The sequence below is a fragment of the Cydia strobilella genome, chromosome 8, assembly GCF_947568885.1.
Source record: "Cydia strobilella chromosome 8, ilCydStro3.1, whole genome shotgun sequence".
Classification (NCBI taxonomy): Eukaryota; Metazoa; Arthropoda; class Insecta; order Lepidoptera; family Tortricidae; genus Cydia; species Cydia strobilella.
The window spans coordinates 9,481,692-9,502,078 of record NC_086048.1 but is presented as its reverse complement, the minus strand read 5'-3'; the positions used below and the strand labels follow the sequence as shown (position 1 = coordinate 9,502,078).

The 20,387-nt window shown below is 37.5% G+C and overlaps 2 protein-coding genes across 5 annotated transcripts in view; both read right to left on the bottom strand.

The window, feature by feature from the left end:
- Positions 1-56: 56 nt before the first annotated feature.
- Positions 57-4,003, bottom strand: LOC134743619 (U-scoloptoxin(05)-Sm1a). 2 transcript variants are annotated; one of them, XM_063677185.1, is made up of 4 exons: positions 3,828-4,003; positions 3,598-3,753; positions 2,950-3,090; positions 57-845 (listed from the first exon to the last, which is right to left on the bottom strand). In XM_063677185.1, exons 1-4 carry the CDS (start codon positions 3,886-3,888, stop codon positions 631-633), a joined length of 573 nt encoding a protein of 190 aa, XP_063533255.1. In that variant the 5' UTR covers positions 3,889-4,003; the 3' UTR covers positions 57-630. The 2 variants fall into 2 exon arrangements, with proteins under 2 accessions (XP_063533255.1, XP_063533256.1); XM_063677186.1 differs by lacking the exon at positions 2,950-3,090 and having other exon boundaries at positions 75-845.
- Positions 4,004-8,187: 4,184 nt separating this feature from the next.
- LOC134743602 (uncharacterized) overlaps positions 8,188-20,387 on the bottom strand; it is a 137,455-nt gene continuing 125,255 nt past the window's right edge. For 2 of the 3 annotated variants that reach the window (XR_010128032.1, XR_010128033.1), the window contains 7 exons: positions 17,025-17,146; positions 13,183-13,377; positions 12,248-12,433; positions 11,681-11,749; positions 11,005-11,177; positions 10,219-10,618; positions 8,188-9,209 (listed from right to left, as the gene is read on the bottom strand). Coding sequence is in view for 1 of the 3 variants with exons in the window: in XM_063677162.1 (XP_063533232.1) it covers positions 9,076-9,209; positions 10,410-10,618; positions 11,005-11,177; positions 11,681-11,749; positions 12,248-12,433; positions 13,183-13,377; positions 17,025-17,146 (1,088 nt within the window). In the remaining 2 variants the exon portion in view is untranslated. The remainder of the gene's footprint in view (positions 9,210-10,218; positions 10,619-11,004; positions 11,178-11,680; positions 11,750-12,247; positions 12,434-13,182; positions 13,378-17,024; positions 17,147-20,387) is intronic. The other variant, XM_063677162.1, reaches the window with a different exon arrangement.

Here is a 20,387-nt window from a genome sequence, read left to right as displayed (position 1 = left end):
TTTTTATTTCATATTTCGACACACGTACAAAAAATACAAAACAGTATGTAGATATATCAGTAGAGATTGAGATTGTTCATATTGATTACCTACTGTCTTTTTCAGCAGACCACAAAAATATTAAGCATGTAAAAAATTAAAATAATACATTGTATTGGGATTCATTGGGATAATACATTGTATTGTCCCAATAATGGACGGATTGGACGGCATTATGTAATTATACTAATAATTAGAATGATTATGTTAACGACACCAATCATGGGACACTTAAGAAAAAATTTGGAGTATTTTTGATATTTCACAGACACCGCTTTTTGCGTTAAAAGTTGAATCAGGCCTATGTAACTCCGCGCGAGCTCGGATTTATACCTACGAATCGCGTCCCCTTCACGGTACCAAGCCAGTTGGTGTGAACAGGTCCTTAGACCCCTGCCAATGAAGCCATGCAAACAAAATACTCTTAGATCATGATAAGTTAAAGGTACCTATTAATAAAGGAACACTTGGTAATTTTAGTTCTGCACTTGTATGGAGTGCTAAGTACTTGTGATGATGTGTTATTTGGTTCCAGACACGGAATGCATTTCGAAATTATCGAAGTTAAAGCAACTTTCCCTTACTAAAATCTTATAATGACACATATCCCAGTATGTGGGCGACTATTAGGAAAGGTATTGTCGACACTGCATTAGATATCGTCAAGCCAGTTGCAGCATTGCAGCCATCACTACTGCACGTGTATATGCAAGTCCTGTACTCGAGCTTGTCTCCAGGTTGTTGCACATAGTTGCAGTAGTTGCCCAGGTCTAAAGATGAACAATATCTTTTTGTGCTGATGCCACCTGAAAAATAATCATTTGTAAGTACAAGACTTCAAGGCTGAATGTGAATATGTTATATTAATAGATTTACAAATAAAATGTAACTATTTTAGTTACTGAATTGGACTGCCTCTTCAGGGGTTTTCAAAGAGGGTTTTCTTACCAAACCCATTAATAGGCTAAACCCGTTTATTAAGTGCTTAAAAAGTAGTTTATAGAGGTAAGGTAGTTGTGCTGTGCATATTCAATGAACTTATTCAAGGGTTTTTTATTTTCCTCGAAAGGGGTGAAGGGGTTCTAGTATGAAACTAGTTTAACAAAATATCTGCATAAGCAATACCGGCCCCAAATTCTTATGTACACAAGGGCCCCAACATAGTTTAAGACTGGCTTATTCATAAGTACTCTTCAACAAACAGATCAGAGAATGTATTATTATTGAAAATTATATTACTTTGAAAATGAAAACTATGCAGTGCGTTGGGGTGAGATTGAAAGGGTTTTTCATGAGGGGTAAAACAAAAAATCGTCCGTATGCCGAAGCATTACGGGCGACTTTTCAGCTTACCCCACATGAAATACCCTTTCAATCTTACCCCCACGCACCTTACATATAATTACAGTACCTATTTCTGCCAAAATTATGTTAACGAGCATGCATTACTTACCTATTGTATGCAAAGCGAGAGTGCATAGGCTGTAAGACCAAAAACCCAGTGCAATTCATAACTGTCAAACTGTGAAATGAATACATAGTCATTTGTTGTTAGAATATTGTTTTAATATAAACATTAACTGTTAGTGTATTTTAAAGGAAAGTTAGGTGCATAATTTTCAGTAACTAAGGCAGTTGGTAGGGAATTATAATGGATATGGACTGGTTAAAGGTTTAGACTTTGTTTGTGCAACTGATTTGTATTTTGTTAAATAAGAAAAAACCGGCCAAGTGCGAGTCGGACTCGCGCACGAAGGGTTTCGTACCATTACGCAAAAAACGGCAAAAAAATCACGTTTTTTGTATGGGAGCCCCCACTTAATTATTTATCTTATTGTTTTTAGTATTTGTTGTTATAGCGGCAACAGAAATACATCATCTGTGAAAATTTCAACTGTTGGTTGGAAATGGTTCATGAAATACAGCCTGGTAACAGATGGGCAGACAGCGAAGTCTTAGTAATAGGGTCCCGTTTTTTCCCTTTTGGGTACGAAACCCTAAAAATTGAATATAAAATTAGTCACAAAACTAGAAAACCACTGCAAAATTCCTTTACCAAGTGTCTGCGTTAAGTGGTAGACCTATAATTATTTACACTTCTATTTTTGAATATTAATTAAAAATAAACGTAACACATGAAACCATGGTGCGTTGAGATCAGAGTAGGATCATTGTAAAATAAAACATTGTTACCATATCTGATATCTGAAAAAAAATTGTTGAGGCGGTTCCCTGAGCCAGAAGGCGAAAAATCTGCTTATATGATCCTGTTTTTCTAAGAGGCGTTGATATTTGTAGACGTGGAAAAAATATATGTAGTTCTTGACTATATTATCATTAATATCATAGCTTCCGATTCACGAATTATGACACTTCGCTCAATACAATTAATTCCCAAAGTAACCTCTACCTCGGACTTTTAATCCAACTTTACTCGGTTATTTATTATGTGATACTATAAACAAAAAAAGAAGAAACAACAATCTTAACTTAAATAGTAATTTCATAGCTTTCGAATTTCGATATTGTAGGGTAACGTTTTTAAAATAAATAAAAATCGTCAAAAATCGATCAAAATTGACACTTGGCGCGCATGATCTTTCCCGTTCTTTCTTGCGAAATGTGACAGAGACAGCGGCAAACCGATGGAACGGCCTTAAGCAACATAAATAAAGTATGGTGTTGCACAATAAAAAACTTACAAAAACTTGCTAAGGCCAATACGGGTAAATGTGGCATATGGGTAAGTGTCACTGGCCTTTACATTGGAGCCTGTTTACACATTGATTAGTGATTTAGTGTTCATACATTTGCTACTTGCATTTAGTGGCAAATGGACACTTACCCATATTGACCTTATGTGACTTTGCCATAGTGCATAAAACAAATCAACCAATATTGAAACGGAACCTGTATGTTTTATGCAGAATTGAGCATTAAAGACATGTTCACAGGAAGTAGGCTTCAGGCTTCCCCCGTCCAGGTGCATGAGGGCATCACCACACTCCATTGTAGCTGAGGAATTGCACTGATAGCAATCTATAGCTACAACTATAGTACAATTCATTAGTTAGTAAGTAGAGATAGTTACTTGACACACGCTTTCCCCCTCAATCATAAATGTGGTACAAGCCTTAGTAGCGGTAGTTAATTTATTTATGGTAATCGCTTTCTTACAAATACACAAGTCAAAATTACGCGATTATTACAAAGGATTATTAGCCAATTGAGGCATGTAGCGCGTATTTGAATAAGGGGGCCAACCCCTGTATGCCAAACTTTTTGTCTTGCTTAATCTGAAGTGCTCCCACATACAATGGCCTAAACATTTTGTATTCACAAGTGTGCAGTCCTAATATTTTAGTTCAGTCCAGATAGATTAAGGTGCAGGCAGCCATCCTCAGAGCTTGTTAGAATTCTACGCCCGTTCAACCCGGTAAATTATATACTTGGTAACTGAGGGAGTTCTTAGGAGGTTAAGATAATATATATTGTTAAATGTTTAGTACCTACACCACCACCACCGAACGTCTGAACCTATCTACCCAAAGCTCTCACCTTCGTACCGTCCGACGTGTTTTATACAATACTGGGCATCATGAATATCGGAACAGTCCTTCGGTAATATATCTATGTCGTTATTAAAGTATTCATTGCACTCAAAAGGGTTTTCAGAGTCCGTACCCGAACATTGATAGCAGTTTATTGATTGAACTAAAAAAACAAAAAAATTTAAACAAAAGAAAAAAAAATTAAGTTTTGATTAGGAAACAACGCCCTAAACTTACCTGTCTTCATTGATGTAAATGTCAGAGACAGAAAAAGTACTGATTTGTACAAATGCATCATTTTTATGGAATGTTTACAGTAAATTAATGAAAGAAAGTTGTAATTACATTGAAAAATCAATAGAAAATTATTACAATTTAGCTTCGCGGCGTACACACAAAACAAGACAGTAACACGCACAACCACAGATAAAAAATATTTTAGCGACGTTAAACGCCAACGGTTAACGTCATTCATTTAACGTTCATTCATTCAACTGTCAATGTCAAACTTATACCGAGGTCAAAACCCATAGATGGTAGGATCCTATAGATGTGCTATACGCGTGCGTCCGTGAGGGACAGAACATACGCCATGCGACAATATGATTGATCGAGTTCAAGAGTTTATTTGTTGACCACCAAAAACCATACTAAATTTACGGTAGGGAATAAAAAAAATATGAGACTGTGACAAGGACAAACAATAATAGCGCTTTCTCTGCTACTTCTACTGAAAAAAACATACGACTATCTCGTTCGGTCATTTCCCCCCACCCCTCATGCCTGATCCGGTTATACTAGTTAAATCTAGATTTATGCATGAATCAGTTATTGTTTGTCCTTGTCTCAATTTTATTTAAATTCCCCACCGTAAATTTAGTACGCTTTATGGTGGGCTACAAGTCTACTCGACCAATCATATTGTCGCATTGCGTATGTTCTGTCCCTCACGGGCGCAATCTATGTAATGCTAGGTCTATGGATTTATTTCAAAACCCCAAATGGCCTAGAGCTGCCTCTCTTTCTAACAAATGCAGTTGTTAGAAAGAGGCAAACTGCGGACTTGTAAGTTTATAATATAGAATAATCCATCCATATTATTATTATTATATGGATGTCAAACTTGGGCCCTAACTGTCAAGGAGAGGAAAGCTCTCCAAGTCTGCCAAAATAGTATGGAAAGAAGCATGTTGAATATAAAACTTAGAGATAGAATAAAACTGGAGGACATTAGAAAGAGAACAAAAATAATCGACGTAAACCACACTATGAAAAAACTAAAATGGAAATGGACCGGCCACATGCTCCGAGACAAAAGAGAAAAATGGTCAAAAGACATCACAACATAGTACCCAAGAGACGGAAAAAGGGATGATGGAAGACAAAAAATGAGATGGGAAGACGAGTTCAGGCAGGTGGCTGGAACCTTCTGGAGAAGACAGGCTCTGGACCGGGACTCGTGGAGGAATATGGGAGAGGCCTATGCCAAGGGCAACGAGACAAGACGTCTGCGGAGAAAGGCTAGCAGTAAGCAGTAAGTAATATAGAATAATATTAATATACATAGATCATAAAAAACCGGCCAAGTGCGAGTCGGACTCGCGCACGAAGGGTTCCGTACCATTACGGAAAAAAACAGCAAAAAAATCACGTTTGTTGTATGGGAGCCCCATTTAAATATTTATATTATTCTGTTTTTAGTATTTGTTGTTATAGCGGCAACAGAAATACATCATCTGTGAAAATTTCAACTGTCTAGCTATCACGGTGACAGACGGACAGCCGGACAGCGGAGTCTTAATAATAGGGTCCCGTTTTTACCCTTTGGGTACGGAACCCTAAAAACGATTTTTTCACAATTTGATTAGATTGGGAATTAATTGCGCGGTGTATATTGTGCTGTCTGTCCGTCCGCGGCTTAGTTATAGCTCTTTGATCGTTAGATTCGTTAGTAAAGCTGCAATTTGGCAATGGCATGGTTAAAATTATTTTCACCACACCAGGTCGTAAAGACTTTCTATTCTTCAAAAACTGATGAGAAAGTTGTATTTTATCCACAAGAGTGGCAAAGTAATTTGATGCAAATTGTGAGTTGTTTTCTCATGTTAGCTAGTAGAATTGGCTTTTAAGTGATGCTTTTTAATGATAAATATTTGGTTTGTTAATTTGATTTATAATGTATGTAATGTATTGTACATGAAATTGTACGCTTATAAACTAAGCGTACAATTTCGTGTTTCACTCGATCGGTAGCAGATTTATTTAACCGTCGTGGCTTGTAACCCTCGCAACGCTCAAGATTCCACTTTTGGAACCACTAGCTATGCTCGTTACGGGTTAAACAAAAACTTGGCCCCTTTGTAAAACAAATAACTAACTAATAATCTGGCAAACCAATTTCGTCAGTAGAAAAAGGCGAAAAATTAAATAAATGTAAAACAAGTGCAATAGTTATTTGTTATACAAGGGTGCAAAGTTGTATTTTACCTGCGAGTGTGGAATTGAAACACGAGCAAGCGAAAGGATTCGATAGTTGCACCACGAGCGAAGCGAGTGGTTCTAAAATAGAATCCTGAGCGTAGCAAGTGTTTCAACACACGAGAAGTAAAATACATTTGCACCCGTGTGTAACACAAAACTTTTCACCTCACTATAGCGAGGAAAGTGCAACATCCACAGGCGTTAGATCATCTCCATCACTGAAATCACTCATTTTTTACGATATTATAACAAAAAACACTGGAAATTCTGTATCTTTACGTGAGAAGTTTTTAAGTAAAAAATTTATTGACAATGTTGACATGTCTGACGTATGAAATGTCAATGATGCGTTTTGAAATTGCATCGACTCAACTTGTGCGTTCAGAATTATATTTAACATCATTATTAAAAAACAAACGTTTCCAATTGAACTTTAAGGTTTAGGACATAAAATCATTAAATAAAGCTAAATTTGGTATTTTTTATTTGATTCTCAAACCATTTGTTTAATGATAATTAATATCAAACGAATCATTATTATGAGCGTTTTACGTTTTATCTGTCAAGCTACTTAAACATGCTCCATCCAAGGTAACATTACTTTCCCCACTAGTGGATAAAATGCGTTTTTCCCCGCTTGTTTTAAAGGATAAAAGACAACTTTCCGAGCTAGTGAGGGGAAATAGTTATTTGTTATACAAGGGTGCAAAGTTGTATTTTACCTCCGAGTGTGGAATTGAAACACGAGCAAGCGAAAGGATTCGATAGTTGAACCACGAGCGAAGCGAGTGGTTCTAAAATAGAATCCTGAGCGTAGCAAGTGTTTCAACACACGAGAAGTAAAATACATTTGCACCCGTGTGTAACACAAAACTTTTCACCTCACTATAGCGAGGAAAGTGCAACATCCACAGGCGTTAGATCATCTTCATCACTGAAATCACTCATTTTTTACGATATTATAACAAAAAACACTGGAAATTCTGTATCTTTACGTGAGAAGTTTTTAAGTAAAAAATTTATTGACAATGTTGACATGTCTGACGTATGAAATGTCAATGATGCGTTTTGAAATTGCATCGACTCAACTTGTGCGTTCAGAATTATATTTAACATCATTATTAAAAAACAAACGTTTCCAATTGAACTTTAAGGTTTAGGACATAAAATCATAAAAGCTAAATTTGGTATTTTTTATTTGATTCTCAAACCATTTGTTTAATGATAATTTATATCAAACGAATCATTATTATGAGCGTTTTACGTTTTGTTATCTGTCAAGCTACTTAAACATGCTCCATCCAAGGTAACATTACTTTCCCCACTAGTGGATAAAATGCGTTTTTCCCCGCTTGTTTTAAAGGATAAAAGACAACTTTCCGAGCTAGTGAGGGGAAAAGGTTTTATTTCAAATTTAGTTTTCGTGCCAGTTTCCGTTTTCTACTGATGGATTGGTTGTCCAGGCCAAAGACTATAAAAACAAGTGACGACGCGACAGATTTAAGCAGGTTTAAGCATGTTTGCTAATGGGGCCGAATGATTACCTGTCCGTCGGACAATATTATAATTTTTTGTTCTAACTGACAGGCTGTTATTGTCCAGCAGACTGATAATCAATGGGCCCCTTAAGGGGCGCACCCGGGCGGACCGTCGCCGGCGAGCAAATGCGTCCGTGAGTCCGAGATTTTGAATTTCGAACGAGAATTATTTAGCCGCCGCATGCTCTTGGCCGGTTGTTTTTATGTAAACTACCTATTTTGTTTTAGAACAAGGAACTTTGTTTATATACTGATGAAGAGACTTCATTCATATCTGCTTCATGGTGAATTAGTGCCATCAAATAAGAGTGCTTGACACATTCTAGATGCCTACTTAAATACGAGTAATAAGTACTTAATATATGTATACATCCATTATTAAAACCGATTCTGGTCATACACACATTCGCTTGTTCCTAACAAGCGTGTTATACTGTCTGGCAGACAAGATTTTATTTTTAGCCATTTTTTCGTTTCAATGATAACCAATGGATTACATGATCATAAATTATCACTATGACGGTTGATACATGCGCAGTTAGGCTTGGGTGGGAGATGCAAATAAAAAATACTATGAACTTGATTCAATGTTTATTTTATATCGCTTTTCACATCGACAATATTAATACAAAAATAGTTATTAAATAAACCGGGACCTACAGTACTCTGTATCGTCGTTAAGTAGGCAAACTAAGGCTATTTTATATACTATGGACGTCTCCATATCGTTAAGTATTAAGTAGACAAGTTATTTGTCATTATTCACATTTTTTTAACATTTCACACACATTCACACTTCAACACTATTTTCAACATTCTCCAAAATGTATAATTAAATCACAATATGCATGAGCAGATACTTAGAAACTCATGTGAACTTAATTTGTACATTAAACTTAATATATAGACCTATTTTTAAATGCATTAACGTATTTAATGTTTCACCGTATTTACTAGCAGGCAGTTACTAGTCGAAATTAATATTATTGTCATCAAAGTCTCACGCTTATAAAATTATAAAAGTATTCATCACAAAGTTGGAATGTAATCGATTAGTAAATAGATACATTATAAAGTATTTGTAGAGTATTCATCACTAAATAATAGATACACACCTTTAGGGTAGCTAATAAGTATATAAAAGAAGTACAGAAAGACAATATTACTAGGTAGGTAGGTGGATTAAATGTATAAATAACATTTTACACGATTGGCACATTGGTCTTTAGTAAGATGTTAGCCTAGGTAACCCTATAAAGGAAAAATGTAAAGTCGGTAAAAAGGCATTCAAAAATAGAAGACATGATTTTGGTCCCAATTGATTCATTCGATTTTCATTAGGTACTAAAATTACACTGAAATAATGTTTGAAATTTTTACCTATATATTTAGGTACAAATTTATGTATAAATATTAGGCAGGGAGTTAAAGGCATCTGCCTTGTGCGGTGTAGGTACGCTATTGTTTTAATTGTTGAGTTGTGGTCGGAGGGGAAGCGAGCGTTCGACCCAGATGTTTGGGTTCTGCATCATGTCTTGCCACAGGGATACTTCTTTGCCTACACTGTCCATCCAGTTTACGTTGGCTCCCATGTATGTTCCTGCAACAACAAATTAATGTAAGTTATTTAATATAGATTAGGGTTCTACTTCCTAACAATCCTACAAAGCATCAACAAAGCATTAAAAATCGAATAACCCCTTAAGCCCTCTTGGCCGTTTCGTCAACATAAGAGGCACAATGGACACGGATCTTAAAAATTAAGAATCGAAATGTCAATGGGCTTGATTATTGTCTATGGTCACTGAAAGAGTCCTAGCAGAAATCAGAGACCATAAACAATAATTAGATCTCAGACATTCAGAATCTCAATTTAGGACGTGGGATAGTTTTGAGCTAAGATAGCCACACCACTTCTGTATCTGGGTTGTTCCAGAATTAGAATGAACTAGGTAGATGTATTCGTAATTTATTTTATGGTTTCACTATGTAGTTATATCATAGTTGAGGCAAAATAACAGTTCTCGTGCCTTTTCATACCGAATTCTTTGCCATTATGGTCCCAACACACAAAACATCGTTAGTTTTTTGTTTCAAATAAATATCATCACATCACTGATACCAAAGATAAACAATTCGACCTTCCAATATGACATACAGCTAATAGATGTCGCTGTATGACCTCGTACATTATTCGATTATTCGGTAAGTTTGGGTGTCAAAAGGTGATGGTCGACAATTCAGACTTTTTCTTACTTTCCATTTTCTACCATTATAGTATTTTTCAAACTGGAAGGGTACGTTGATAGGTGTCATCTCCATGCAAATTATAACCTAAAAATTCCAAATGTCGCAAAATTATATTGAATTGACATCTATCAGCGTACCCTTCCAATTTGCAAAATATTAGCCAATAGGTCCTAGCGACAATCTAACGGCCCATAAAGTTATCGGAAGCGAGTCGGTCGCGGTCGCGGTGCCACAGGCTGAGCTTCAGCGCTCTCGTGCTGAGTTCTTGCATGTATAGCCCCCGGTACGTGAAGGTGTGCTCCCAACAGGGGTTAAGTGTCCACCGGCCGACGTGAGTACGTGTAATCACGGATACGTACCAGTCCCTAGCGACAGTCTGACGGCCCCCATGAAGTCGTTGGAGGCGAGCCGGTCGCGGTCCCACAGACTGAGCTCGAGCGCGCGCGCGGCGAGCTCGCGGGGCGCGAGGCCGCGGTACGTGAAGGTGTGCTCTCAACAGGGGTTAAGTGTCCACCGGCCGACGTGAGTACGTGTAATCACGGATACGTACCAGTCCCTAGCGACAGTCTGACGGCCCCCATGAAGTCGTTGGAGGCGAGCCGGTCGCGGTCCCACAGACTGAGCTCGAGCGCGCGCGCGGCGAGCTCGCGGGGCGCGAGGCCGCGGTACGTGAAGGTGTGCTCCCAGCGCGGGCTCAGCGTGCGGCGACACACGCCCGTCTTCTGCTTCGCGAGCCGGCCGCGCTCGGGGAGGAGGTAGCTGGAATATATTCACATATTTTTATAACACATTTTAATAGACATGATAACGATTAATATACGAACTGGTTGCAACAGGATTAAGAAGAAATGTGAGCGTATTAGATTTCGAGGTTACATTCTCGAAACACGTGTAAATTCTATAACAAAATCGTGCCTCGGATTTGACAGCTGTAGAAGATGGTGCAGCAGACTTTTGTATTAACTGAATTCTCAAACGTCAACTTTTGACAACCAGAGTACCTGCATAATGTACGGAGCCGTAGGTACAGCGCAACTTAGCTGTCGAATTCGAACCACGACTCTGTCTTAGCCTTCTACACGTATAATATCTACAATAAAATAATCTTCAAAACCAAATTAATTATGACGATATGTGTAACTTACCTCTTGCAAAATACATCAGCCAGCCCGTTCGGCTTGGTGGCGACGACGTTCTTGGCTTCCTTAACCAGCACGTGAAGGGTTCCTTTAGCGCGCGGCCCGGTCTCCGACAGCTCGTACTTCAGTCCTATGATCAGGTCTCCGCGCGTGCCTTGTTGCTCATCGAACTGTTCCGTCTGGGGAAGAAGACAATTTTGTAAAATATTTGTAGTTTTACAAATTTTACTTAGTGTAGAACTGTTTCTTACGAAGCCTAATTTAAAAAATAAGGGTATCCATTATATTCAGACTGTTCTGTTGTTGTTGTGTCTGTTGACTGTTGTTCGGGTTTGGGACACCTCGTAAAATGAAACGGATGCTATTGTGACAATCGTAGACAAAGCCCTCTTCCGATCAAGTTTGTTTCAATCAAATCTCTAAAGCAAGTCAAAGCTTTTTCATCGTAAACTGAGCTGCCGAGAATCTAAATGGCAGGGACTTTAAGAAGTTGGGCTCAGTTGGCAGTAAACAAACCTGCCAGGAACTTAAATATAATAAACCGTGTCAGCGAGGCAGGCTGACACGGACATCAATCATCATGTTATTAGAGATCTGGGTTCCAACCTACCAGTAATTCCATTCATAAAGTGCGTATGTAATTTTGCAGCTGGGTGAGCATTAAGAACATTATGGTACTCACCCGCTCGTGTAACTTGTACCACATGGGCGCGGGGTCGTCGAACACGACGTCGGCCAGCGGCAGCGTCACCTGAAATACATATAAGTAAATACTATTTACTTAGTTTACATACTCAAATTTTATGGGGAAAATTTATATAATATTTCATCGGTATTGAGATTGAGTAGAGATGCCATGAATATTCGGCAACTATTCGGTATTCGGCCTATTCAGATATTTTGCAGAATTGCGGCCGAATAATAGGCAACATTCAGCCGAATACTGAATACCTGTTGCACCTACCTAATAAGAAAAATTACACAATAAAAATAACCAAATACTAGTACTAGAATACATTTTAAATATTAAATATACCTATATTTAATATTTAAAATGTATTCTTGGAAAGTTGTTAAATACGAAGACCCTTTTTAAGTAGGTATTTTTTGATTACAAAATATTTTATTTTTAAAATGGGTGTACAGGTTTGCAGGGATCTGAGTTAAGCTTTATACGTGTATTAATAAATAAATTAAATAAATTTAATAAAATAATAATAAATAAATGAATGAATGAATTTTATCTCACCTCGCCGAGGAAGTCGTTCCGGCCGAACATGTCGGCGTGCCACACGCTGAGCCACAGTGTCCGTGAAGACAGCGAGGCCAGCGGCTGCACGAAGCTCAGCGTCTCCTCAAATATCGGGTTGAGCGTGTTCTTCTTCACCTTCGTCTTCCGTTTGCCAGTCTTGGACTTGTCCGGTAACAAGTACACCTGGAATTGAATTGTCAAAGATTTATAAGTTTTCGTAACCAAGCGACAGCGCAGGTTTTCAGAACTAAAGCGTTCTCAAATTGGAACGCAGCTAAAAAATATCGCGGTTCTGTATTGCTATCTTTATTTTTTAATTAAGTTGGTCTAAAAGTGCTACTTTACGTACGGAAACGTGCGGAAAGTTGGTTTTCCGAACTAGTGCTTTTCAGTTTTCCAATTTTTTAAATTTATACTTGTTTATTAATTTATAATTTATTCATGACTACTTATTGATGAGTGTTAATATTAGTTTCCTTTAAACGTCGTAACCAACATAAAAACCTACTGTTAATGTAAGAATACGAAAAATAATACATATTTCAGATTTTATTACTTTTAATATTGAAGATTGAAAAACCGTTCTTAATAAGTTGTCTGAATGGAACGGATTAGCTATGGAAGGTAGAGGTATGGAACTGCGGAAACGCCTGTCAAAGAAGAGGCGTTTTTTCTTACTGCAAGCTAAGTTTCCAAAGGCAATATTCGATATTGTTTTTATTTCTTACTTGTTTTTCTCATTTTTTCGCAACTGTATTAAAAAACGTCGTTCGATACACGTGCTAAAATGTCATTCTTCACTCTTTGGACGAGTGAAGAATATCTCGGTACTCGTGTAGTAATGATATACTTTCCGCACTAGCATCGAAATGTACTATTACAAAGGAAATGGCATTATAAAAACTGAAATTATATATCCAACAAAAACTAACCTTAACATAAGGATCCGACCGATTCCGCTTCACATCAACAGGGGCGAGGTCTCTGCACCTCCTTACTCCGACCTCCAACGATCCGAGCCGGTAGTTGTACAACAGAGAGAACTGGACGTCTCCTCGAACAGTCACGTTGCCGCGCATACCCTCGCCTGCGCCCGAGTATACCGATGCCATGGATTCCGAGCGGCCCTGGAAAAAAAAAATGCTGTTGAGAACACGAACTGTATTTCGAGAGGTGTTTTGGTGGTTTTAGTTTCCGCAAATGGGATCACGTAGTTTAATAATAACAATTGATGATCCAATACGAGCAATCATTACAATAAATATGACATCATATCAATGCATCCAACCAAATATATGAATGGATTTACCCTGTTTTCGAATTGATCCTTACTAGATAGTAGATTTTTTTCGCTATTTCGGGGTTGGTCCCATAGTAAAAGTTGCTCAAAACATCACTGGCAACGGCAATGCACTTATTTTTTCGCCACCGTGTAAAAACCACCCAACCATACGGTAGCTAGTACAAATATGCTTGGGGTGTAACAACAATTTTATTTTCATATTATGCAATCTTGATATTAGGTACCGCTGATTTTAGAAATCGAGGAATTTAATTAAATATTTTATTATGTGCAACTACAAATCTAAATTACGTTTAGGCTTTTGTTTATTCAATCTAATTGTTTTTTGTTTCCACAAAAATGTTTGCGAAACCGCTTGGTCTGCATTATCTCGAACACATGATACCTACTACATGGGTTTACAATGTACATACGCGCATTCACGCCTTGTTTCATATTTTCTGTTGCATACAATATTTTATTATATTACGCGTATTTTGTCCCAGATGGCATTACTACACTTGTTTCGTAGTGAAACATTTAATTGAATAACTATAAAAACCTAAGTTAAGGATCTACAAGTTTTGATGTAGGGTGTTGTTTTAAAGTCAAAGATAAGGGATGAATTTATTTCATAATTACGACATTCTTAGTCGATTAATACGTACCTAAATAAGAGAAGTGACTACATTGCTGCATAAAATTACAGGGTTAATATTTCTTGCATTGAACGAACGATTTGACCCTAAGCACTAAGCATTATCATTATGGCGTTAAAGTCCAGTTTCGTTAAATTAATTCAATTACATTGTAAGGCAGGAAAACTATAACCAAGTTTACATAAAATTACATAATACGGGAACTCATTTCGGATTCATAGCCGTTTATGTCAGTTCGATCAAAGGCGTTCAATTAACAGCTTGATTTCATGAGACAAATGAATGTCAGTACCTACGAGTAACTATGTTTAAACAAGCAAACGTTAATAATACTATTTTCTCAGAAATTGACGATACAAATATGTTAATTAGGTATGTTCTTGAAATATCATTTTAAATACAACCTATTTCCTGGCTCCTTAGTCTCTTTAAACATGTTACATAGACATTCTACTGACTTCTTTGTGTCCTTATACGCGGGTATTTAAGTTGAAAATGTAATTACCTTATTCACTTTCATAACGTCCATGTGATTAACATCTTTTAATATAGAGGTCACTTAATATTCCTATGACAATACCCAGTAGAAACATAAGTTCCTACAGGGAATAGGGAATATTACTGCAATGTTCTGCCACCAGAGTGCAGCACTAGCCTTTTTAGTAAACCATAGAGTAACATATATACTGTACCTTTAACAGGTTTTTGACAAGTTTACAGTGATAATAAAATATGACATTTATGCATCAAGGCGGTTTGTTTACAGAGGACCTACCGGGAAACGTGAATTCTAAATTTCGCTATCTGCCTCTATCGCTCGAATATGCAAGAGTAACAGAGATGTTAGATAACGAAATTTAGATTTACTTGTTTCGCGATAGACCCTCAGATTGTGGTAGTGGCGCCACCTACGCAGAGTTTCGCGTAATATGCCCTATTGTTTTAGTATAAAGTAAGTAAGTAAATTGGGACACTTAGTATAAGGATACTAAGTGTGCCAATTCACCAAATTGATTTTAATCTATCTATTCACATGCTGATCGAATACTTACCGTAGTAGAAAGTTTCAGTAATTTATTATCCAGATTCGTGCATTTAGACAGAAATTTACGATTTAAGTATTTGTAAAAGTATAATTTGCATGTCATTCGCGTGCATTTCTATACCTATATAGCTGGACCACGCATCACGCAGTAGGTACGGACTTGCCAAGTAGGCATATGAAACCAACGGCCGACCGCATATGGCATTGGGCAACGTTTTATCGTATCTACCTACAGTGTGACACTTTAAAAGGGATTAAATTGTTGTATTGCAACACAACAGGTTTAAAGTCAACAGAACAAACTGAACAGAACTTACAGAACCCATTAATTACTTTATATACGCGATTATTTATCCAGTAAACAAGGGTTAGATTTGCGGTCGCGATTCCCTAATGAGCAGAGTTCGGACAAATCATCGCAAAAATAAATATGGTATGGAACAGGATAAAAAAAAATTGAACAATTTTGAACTGCAGTTTTGAGTATAATCTGGAAATTTTATTCAAAAATACTGTACATAATATGAGTTTAATAAATCTTGTCCTATTTTGAGATATAAATGATTTTTGATGGTTTTGCGATGATTTGTCCGACCTATGCTAATGAGTTTCTGTTAATGTACCTAATTAGTAAATTAAACAGTAAACACTGGCAGACTAGAAACGGATTTTTCATCACACTCGCTCAGTAAATGTGGAATTACACGCAGACTTAGCGGGACCTATATTAGAAACAGCGTTTTCCTTAGGGATTTATGAAGTTTCTAGTATTATAATTAACAGTTTTTTGTCTTTATACTTCGTTTTTGTATCGCAAGTGTGATGAAAAACATTGTGTGTAACTCGGGGCGTAATAATATTGCAAATTCGAGTCTATAAATCGGTCCGGCAAGCCGTCGCGATTTAACTATACTCTCGTTTGCAATATTTAACTTACGCCCCATGATGCACAATGAACTAGTTAATCATTTACGAGTATAGACTATAACTGAGGTGTCTTTTCATAGAGAAATAAACCCTTTTGAAAAGACACTTCTCAACTGTTGAGAGATAAGTTAACCTGCTTTTGTCAGGCCATGGTTTTCATGGAAGAAACAAAGTATAGCCAAATGTGTATGGGATGGTCACTATGGTCAGAAGTCAGAACGTTACATCAGAGTCCATACAAAGTCAAACTTGGAACCTCGAAATCCGTGACAATGATGTACAATTGGAGATCGTACTTTACTGGTTGTTCATAAGCGATAAGATCTTTTTACACAGAGCAACGCGCTCGGGGCTCGGATATTTGGTCGGCTAAATGTTTTGCAAACCTCGTTGTTTTCATGTCGCAAGACAAAGCAACAACAATGGCGGTAGAAACAATGCCCAGGGGCATACACTTACAAATGTTTTTACATAGCTAAATACTTCGTGGTACTATAATGAAAGACTATATAGTCGGTGGCTAGGTTTTGCTTTTTATTGCAAACAGAATTGACGTTACTTTTGTTTATAAACGAGCGAAACGAAACAAATTAATAATTGCACGGAGTCCAAAGGGCTCAACTCAACTTGACTGAAGTAAGTGACAGAAGGTGACATGGCTTTGTTCGCAATCTGACTCTATAATTAGGAATTTTAGCTTTGTTCTAAATGTTTGTCCTTGTCCTTGTCAATCCTAATATCTAAGTCCTTTTACTACCTTTGACAGCGCTCTTAGTTCCTCAATTCGTGTCAGAAAACTAAAAAAGAACGTTCTGTACATACGTCATTTGAAAACCATTTAATTAAGAGCTTATCAGTTACCTGAAGGCCACTCCTGTTGAGCGAGAACCGATCGAGGTCGCGTTCGTGCGGCAGCGGCGAGTTGGAGCGCCGCGGCAGCGTGGCGTGGCCCGGTGACACCGACTCCGATATGTACGTCTCATCTGCAAACAAAACACATTGTTAGCTTCATTTTGTTTTTCAATTACATCTTACACATCGTACACAGGTTTACAAAAACGGGTCAAACTAGGCGAATGCCGTTGCGACCGAAAGAGAATAGTGACTCGCATAAGCATTGTCAAATACGCGTGGGTCTTTATTTTTTAAGTGCCTATTCATTGTGACGTATTTGCATAAATAGGTTTTTTTTTGTTTTGTCTGAGGAAATAATTCTATGCAATACGAGTTTTTGGGCTAATATGGAGAAGTTAATAGGCGCCATTAGTCTATCCATTGGGAAAATTTACTACAAAAAACTAGAAACGCATTTGTTACACTCAGTCTCCGTACACGAACCCAACAAACGACGTACCTAGGTACTCACGTGTTATTTTATAGCTACATAATTACATATATGATCCGAGCGTGTAATGTCTGAAGGATAAATCCTTAGCTCCTAAAAAAGTTCTAACAATCTAAGGCTTTACTTTTTACTACCTACTAACGTATTGTTACAAGTGCTCGCATAGTATGTACATATATGTATGCATGTTAGGTACAGATCGGTGACTAGAAACCCAGAGCTGCCTAAAGGCCGCCAATGGTTGAGGTAGAAATTTAGTTATTAGGTAAGATGTGAGGACAGAATATAGGAGTGTGCCAAGACAGCCGCATTTGAACATTTGGGTACCATCCTCGTTGTCCAATTCAATCCATTCGTCGCGTTTAAGTTGACGGCATTTTTTGCCCCTCGTCAAGGAATTATCACACCATTCTAACGAGTTCAAAAATGAGTCGCGACAAGCCAAAATGTCGCGAATGAATGTGGCTTTCTCACCCAATTTTAAAGTACTGCAGCGGCTGTTACTTGGGGATTCTTTAGGCGAATTCGGAGGTTTTTTCTTCACTTTACATTTAGGCATGTTTATAGGTATTGAACTTGACATCTGCTCGCTATCAAGCAAAAGTCTTGTGGTAGACTTTGAGAATTCATCGTCTAACGGTCGAGTAACCGTTAATGAGGGAGTAGAACGTTCTATTTGATTTGGTGGATCTTTGTTTAACGTGTAACTATTTCCCGTCGGTCCCACTAACGAAGAATTTGGATTGTCTAAAACCGAATCCGATTGGAAATTATTATTATTTATTGGATCACTGTCCACCGGTGACGATTTACAGCAGAAACAACACCATCGTAATAAACACTCGCGAAATGACGTTCTATTTCGAGTTAGGTCACTTTGTGCATTATTTAATGTATTTATATTAACAGGTTCATAGCGCGCTACAGGAGACACGTCTCGGGTAGTAGTCCTATTTTCGAAAGACAAATATCTGGGATTTGAGTTGCCTCTCGCGGCTGCCATTTTGCCACTTTAAACACAACTCAAAACACGACTAGTTACATTTAAACAAAATCACGATATGGTTGTTTATTAAATTAACTCATTTAGGTACACATGTTATCGTATCCTGTAGTCGCATTGTTTCCTGTTAGAGCGAGAACTAACGATAGCTAGAACACGCTGTGCTCGTCACAAATGGCGCTGAATTCACAACCACAGTCACCTCTAGGATCAAATGAGGTTAAGAACAATGAGTCCGATCAAGATTGTCAGGAGTCCGTGAAGCCGGGAAGAACTCTAAAGACATACTATGATTTATAGAGTATAGGTAAAAAAATTAAAAATGCATAAAATTACATACTACCGAAAGAGATTGGCTTTTGATGTCTCGAAAGTGTACTCCAACGAGTAAATTTTTCAGACACCCTTGTTGGCGCCGTATTCGGTGTGTAGAGGGAAGTAGTTGAGGTGGCTGGAATACTGCTATCGCCCGTTAGACTAGGGAGCGTGGTCTTCAAGTCTTTACGTAGGCAGGATTTGTATAATCGTTCATGTTTGACAGACAGTTCAGGCAATGAAAGTTCCCTGTTGGTGATGGAATCTGCGAATCCAGAATCAGAACCACAAGAGCTTGCATTCTCAATTTTATCACTGGCTGATGATGTCCTTCCACTGCTGGTTGCAGGAATATCTACCTCATCGTTTAACTCTTCAACAATGTCGTAGCTTTTCTTATATTCAATAACCGAGCTATATCTATGAACATCAGTATCCTTATTTGAACGTTTTATCCTCGGTGATGACGATTCAACCAATGCTTTACATTGAACTTCGACGTGTTCCGGTAATCGACTCAACATTGGTGACAACCCTGTTTTAAGTGATACAGTTTTGTATTCACGATTGGTATTGTTCGTATATATTTCTTTAGTCACGACTTCTTTTGCTTGTTCAGAAACTCTATTTAGTTTACTGACTGACACTTTAAGTTCATCTGCTAAGGAGTACAATTCGTTTTCTATATGTAATAATTTACTTTGCGAAACTTTTGAAGTTTTTGGCCCTAATTCGGGCGACGCTTTTAGTCTATCTGATATAGTAGTGAGGTGTTGTTCGATGTTATCAGTATAATATTCTGTAGATTTTTGTTGCAAAATCTGTTCGTCTACCTTTTTAGCTACAGAATAATTTTCACTTACACGTTGCTTTAATGATACAGCCTTGGGTTTAGTTACTTGTGATGCTAAAAAGGAATATAAGCGTAGTTTCTCCCTGTGCTGTTTCCTCACACTAGAAAGGGGAAGTGCCTCTTTCTTATTGCCTTCGCTAGTAAGACAATTCCAACAAGACACTTCCTCGTCCTTGCTTGTAACTGCTTTATTTCGCGTTTCACTAAGCTCGGATTTGTCTACCATCATTCTTGATAAATAATGTATTTATATAAATATGTTCTCCTTGCCGTGGCAAAATGCCGGGACAACGCGAGGAAGATGATATGTTCTCCGACGCCCAACACCCGATAAACTAATTTATTTCAATACGCTTAAGCTCTTAAATAGCCTCTAGAAGTCTTCTCGACAAACGCGTTTAAATTAACGACCTTAATTATATAACGTTACGCAATATTATATGCTACTACCTACCTAAAAAAACAACAGCTTTATACGCACGACCTAATTCATTATGACTACTTTTCGTCAGATTAATAATAAACGATTACGAAAATTCTACGATGATATTTGTAAAGCGAGACCATCGAAATAGTTGCTAAATTAAATAACTACCTCTTAATTATTTACCTGTTATTTAATTAAACATTAATACACAATGGATTAGGAGATTAAACATTATAGTACGCAATGGATTAATCTGGACTAATCTTGGAAATAATTGTGTC